The 5,544-nt window shown below is 49.8% G+C and overlaps 2 protein-coding genes across 2 annotated transcripts; both read left to right on the top strand.

Moving 5' to 3' along the window:
• The first annotated feature begins 1,924 nt into the window (after nt 1–1,924).
• LOC108639244 (probable splicing factor, arginine/serine-rich 7) lies at nt 1,925–2,992 on the top strand. The gene is made up of 2 exons (XM_018070256.1): nt 1,925–1,971; nt 2,199–2,992. The coding sequence occupies exon 2, from the start codon at nt 2,205–2,207 to the stop codon at nt 2,907–2,909; it is 705 nt and encodes a 234-aa protein (XP_017925745.1). The 5' UTR covers nt 1,925–1,971; nt 2,199–2,204; the 3' UTR covers nt 2,910–2,992.
• A 372-nt stretch (nt 2,993–3,364) lies between these two features.
• On the top strand, nt 3,365–4,769 carry LOC108639243 (E3 ubiquitin-protein ligase Topors-like). Its single transcript, XM_018070255.2, has 2 exons — nt 3,365–3,632; nt 3,860–4,769. The coding sequence occupies exons 1-2, from the start codon at nt 3,537–3,539 to the stop codon at nt 4,589–4,591; spliced, it is 828 nt and encodes a 275-aa protein (XP_017925744.2). The 5' UTR covers nt 3,365–3,536; the 3' UTR covers nt 4,592–4,769.
• Nucleotides 4,770–5,544: the final 775 nt, after the last annotated feature.

Here is a 5,544-nt window from a genome sequence, read left to right as displayed (position 1 = left end):
CCTAATGCTGTCCCCAGGATACCAGTCTCATCTCTCCTTAATTGTTTGGGAGAGGTGAGGGTCACTGCATGCAACCATGATAACCATCCTATGTAAAATGTACTTAAGAATGGTGAATAAGCAGGTTTAATTGCAGAGACATTAATCTGCATTGATAGTTCCACCTATTTGAGGGACCGTGAAGGATTAAATAGCACTTTTTCCTGGCCTTTATATTTGATGGTACAGGGTTTAATTTTGAAATGTGTGGAAATAGGGTTTCAACAGCCTTAATGGGAATCTTGCAGATTGTTACTTTCAAGTAAAACTGGTATGAAGAGGAGTTTTGTCAAAAGATAGAGGTGATCAAAAAAATTAATTACTGTACCAAGATAAACTGTGTTCAATTTTTGTACTGAACTACAGTCATCCTCTACTCTGTACACTCCTTTCGTCACTCCATGACTAGAACTACCACAGAGCAGAATGTTAGGATGCTGCAGCAAGGAATTCAGATCAGGATCAAGCTTGCTCACTTGCTCACTCACAGCACTGACATGCAGCAAGTTGCATTAGCTGTAAATTGTGACCTGATGGGTCACATGAAACACATGGTATGAAAACAGAACCAATACCTTTAGGGAGATGTTTAACTCTATACTGTCCTCATGCTTTTGTTTTGCTTGTTGGTTTTCTGTGCAATAACTGATAAAGCCCCCGAAGTAAAAAAAAAGATGTGTCAACTTCATGGATGATCAACTTTCACGAGGCAAACCTGATTCTTCATGAACATACAGAAACATTCAAATCTTCCCACATCAGGCAACCTAGACACGCTTCCTTAGCTGCACAAGTGTGCTTTGAGTCACAAAATCATAGAATGCCTGATGTGCAAAAGGACCTCCAGAGGTCATCAGGTCCAACCTCCCTTGCTCAAGCAGAGATGGTGCCCAAGGACCACAGTCACACCGCTTTTGAGTATCTCCAAGGATACCTCTGGATCTCCTGGGCAACCTCTGCCAGTGCTCAGTCACCCTCAGAGCAAAAAAAGGTTTCCTGATGTTCAGAGGGAAGCTTTTAGCTTTGTTGTGTTTTGCTTTGTGTCTGTTGTCACTGAGCATGCCTGACAAGAACCCGGTTCAGTCTTTGCTCTATCCTCCCTTCGGGTATTCATATACCCTGAAAAGTGATCCCCTTTGGAGTCTTCTCCAGGTTGAACAGCCTGGAGACAGCGCTTTCCACACCTCCTAATAGGAGAGATGCTGTAGTCCCTTCATCATCTTTGTGGACCTTTGCTGGATGCTCTCCAGAATGTCCACCTCTCTTGTGCTGGGGAACCCAAGACTGGACAGAGTACTCCTGGTGCAGCCTCCCCAGTGCTCAATGGAGGGACTTGGATCAGACCTGGAAAGCTGGTAGAGTAAGAAATGCCTTGAGATGAGTTATTTGGAACAAAACAGTTCTGGACATGAAGGGTGAGGCCTGTGACTTTATAAAAAAAATACAGCAAGGAAATTCTGCTTGACAGCAAGGCAGTCTAGTGAGATGAGCTATCTGAGCAGCTTTTGTTCCCTGAGGCCAGGGCTTCTCTGTTCTATCGGTAATCCCTGAAAGCCCTGTGGTGTCACCAGAAAATCACTATGACATGTGACATCAATCATTGTGCCTTCTGGGTGTGATTTCTGAAAGCTCTCTGATGTCGCCACAGGGTCATTGTGACACATGTGACATCAACCCTTGGTGTGGGGCAGCCCTGAAGGCCCAGAGTGCCTGCCTTCCTCCCATGGGAACAGACATCTGCAGTCGATCAGAGTATAGACTTCCATCCTGTTGGCTGCCTTCTAAGGGATAAAAAGATTTGCCAAGGGGCAATAGTGGCAGAGCCTGGGGAGCTGGTCCCAACTCCTGCAAGCACAGGCTCTGACTGCTGTTGTTGAGGGGCCAGGAACCTCATCCCCACCTTCCCAATTCCTGCTTACACATGTCAGAGAGGTGAGTTACCACTCTCCCCCGAGAGCTGTCACATGCAAAGACACCTCTGGTGTCACTCATCTGCCTCAGGATAGTCCTTGGTACTTGTGGCAGCCCAAGCACAGCCCCGAGGCCGAGCGGGAGCTGTTTAGCGCTCGACTGGGGCAGCTTGGCTGCTTTCTGCAGACTGCATCTCTGGATTGTGTCTCCAGGGCAGGTCAGGAGCTTTGTGTCTCTTTGGTTTGCAGAGCCAGATGGCAGAGGAGGTCTCACCAGGAGATGGCACCTCTTCCCCTGCTGCCAGCACCAACCAGGTGCCCCAGGCTGTGCCTCCACGTGGTTCTGAGTGCCCAATCTGCCTGGATATCATTAAGGACCAAGTCTCTGTGAGCTGGTGCAGACACACTTTCTGCTTTTCTTGCATACTAGAATGGTCTTGCATCAGACCTGTTTGCCCAAATTGCCAGGAGCCTTTCCAGTACCTCTTCCGCAAGGTGGCAGACAACAATTACGAGGTGTACTACATTAGGTTTGACAGGCCTAATCGAGCACAGAGAGCTCGTCGCGGCTCTGCAGGAAGGAGGCGGAATCGCTTCACAGGCCGCCAGCAGCGCAGCTCTTCCAGCAGGGAGCGTGGCACTGGCCGTGCCAGGACCCGAGAGAGGGAACGAAGCAGGTCCCCGAGGCGGCACCACAGGAGCCACAGCAGGGGTCAGCACGCCCAGGACTACGACTCCTCGAGCAGCAGGAGCCAGCAGCAGAGTTGGGCTGAAGACACGTCTACTGACACCTCTAGCGATGAGGACCACGCTGAAAGGCCTGAACAGGATGCCCCAGTCCGCTCGAGGAGGAGCGAGCGCCGCCAGCGAGAACGAGGGGGTTCCTCCCGGGAATCACGGGTGGCAAGGAGCCGATCCCAGAGGAGGTCCCGCAGTCCTGACAGGCGCAGGGACAGGTAGCACACCCAACCAAGAAGGGTAATGCTGTATATCCTGCTACTAATGCCATGAATTAGAAAGCTTCACACCAAAACTGCTCCTACTTCAAAAATAAAGTCAAATACAACTGTCAAGCTTGAGGCGTAGGATCTATTCTCCATTTAAAAATGCATCCAAAAATCCAGAGACCTATGCAAGGCTGCCCAAGGTTTTGAGGATAACAAGCTAGAAGCTATAAGGTAGAAGAAATGCCTTGAGATGATTTATTTCTAAAACAGAACACAGAGCTGGGCATAAACAGCGAGGCCTGTGACTTTATATAAAAAATACAGCAAGGGAATTCTGTTTGACAGGGAGTCAGTCTAGTGAAATAAGCTATCTGGGAAGCTTTTGTTCCCTGAGGCCAGGGCTTCTGTGTTCTATGGGTAGTCCCTGAAAGCACTGTGATGTCACCACAGTCATCGTGACATGTGTGACAATCTGTTTTGTGGTGTGGGGAAGCTCTGAAGGATCAGAGTGCCCACCCTCCTCCCGTGGGAACAGACATCTGCAGTTGAGGAGAGCATGGAACTCCATCCCATTGGCTGCCTTCTGAGAGCATAGAGAGGATTTGCAGGGTGGTGACAGTGGCAGGGCCTGGGTACTGGTATGGACCTGCCGCGTGCCCAGGCTCCAGATGCTGTTGCTGAGAGGCCAGGAACCTCATCCCCACCTTCCCAATTCCTGCTTACACATGTCAGAGAGGTGAGTTACCACTCTCCCCCGAGAGCTGTCACATGCAAAGACACCTCTGGTGTCACTTATCTGCCTCAGGATAGTCCTTGGTACTTGTGGCAGCCCAAGCACAGCCCCGAGGCCGAGCGGGAGCTGTTTAGCGCTCGACTGGGGCAGCTTGGCTGCTTTCTGCAGACTGCATCTCTGGATTGTGTCTCCAGGGCAGGTCAGGAGCTTTGTGTCTCTTTGGTTTGCAGAGCCAGATGGCAGAGGAGGTCTCACCAGGAGATGGCACCTCTTCCCCTGCTGCCAGCACCAACCAGGTGCCCCAGGCTGTGCCTCCACGTGACACAGAGAACCAAACGTGCCCGATCTGCATGGACACCATTAAGGACCAAGTCTCTGTGAGCTGGTGCAGCCACTCTTTTTGCTTTCCTTGCATACTGCAATGGTCCCGCAACACAGCTGTGTGCCCGATCTGCAGGGAGCCTTTCCAATACCTCCTCCGCAAGGTGGGAGACAATAATTATGAGGTGTACTCCATAGGGCACTACATCAGCTTTGTCAGGACTAATCGAGCACAGAGAGCTCGTCGCGGCTCTGCAGGAAGGAGGCGGAATCGCTTCACAGGCCGCCAGCAGCGCAGCTCTTCCAGCAGGGAGCGTGGCACTGGCCGTGCCAGGACCCGAGAGAGGGAACGAAGCAGGTCCCCGAGGCGGCACCACAGGAGCCACAGCAGGGGTCAGCACGCCCAGGACTACGACTCCTCGAGCAGCAGGAGCCAGCAGCAGAGTTGGGCTGAAGACACGTCTACTGACACCTCTAGCGATGAGGACCACGCTGAAAGGCCTGAACAGGATGCCCCAGTCCGCTCGAGGAGGAGCGACCGGCATCAGCAGAGACACCAGGTTTCCTCGCGGGAGCCCCAGGCAACAAGGAGCCGATCCCGGCGGACATCCCACAGTCCTGAAGGTCACAGGGGCAGGTAGAACACCCTACCAAGAACGGTACTACTGTTTCCCCTGCTATTAGTGCCATGAATTAGAACGCTTCACCCCAAAACTTCTACTAGTAATTTCAGAAATAAATTCAAATCCAACCAAGCTTGGGGCCAAGCATCCGAAAATGCACCTGAAAATCTAAAAAGACCCTTCAAGGCTGCTGAAGGTCATGAGTATAACAGGCTAGAAGCTTTAGTGTTGCTTTTCTCATCCTGTTCTATGTTACACTCATCTATAAAAGCTTGTACTTAACATTTTGTATGGATGTGCCTTTTCTCCCTATATTGCATTTCCACACTATGATAACTGAAGATGAAAGGAGAAAAATCCTTTCTGCCCTGGTACCAACAACACAAGTGGGTTATTATATTAGATAACATCTTGTCCCTCCACATCATCCATTTTTTCACACTTTACTCCAAATATCCCCCAGAATAACTTCTCATCTTACCACTCTTCTCACAAGGTGGCAGTGATAACTGAAGATGGTTTACAATCACTCTGCTGAATCACAGAGACTGCCTATGATGCCACTGGTAGCAAGCCTCTGAGAAGCCTATTTTCTTCTTCTTTCTCCTTACAGACTTTAAAAACAGTCCCCAAAGCCTTTATAGAGAAATTTGTTCCCATGGTATGCTCTGTAAACAGCCTCACCTTTAAATGCCCGCAATGGGAGTATATGCTTCAGACTCTTCAGGCCTCATCCAGACTACCAAAGACATTTAAAAACAATGGTGGACAAAGAACACTATTGCTTTCAAGTAAGACTGGTGCAAAGAGGAGCTTTCTCAAATGACAGAGGCGATTTGAAAAATTACTGGACCAAGACAAACTACTCAATTTTTGTATTGAACTACAGTCATCCTCTACCTGTACACTCCTTGTGTCAGTCCATGACTAGGACTGCCACAGAGCATTAGGGATTAGGACCAAGCTGCTCA

The sequence above is a fragment of the Manacus vitellinus genome, unplaced genomic scaffold (genome assembly GCF_001715985.3).
Source record: "Manacus vitellinus isolate BGI_N305 unplaced genomic scaffold, ASM171598v3 scaffold_18_pilon, whole genome shotgun sequence".
Lineage (NCBI taxonomy): Eukaryota > Metazoa > Chordata > Aves > Passeriformes > Pipridae > Manacus > Manacus vitellinus.
Note: the sequence above shows the minus strand (reverse complement) of the source record. Positions and strands in the feature narration are given on the sequence as shown.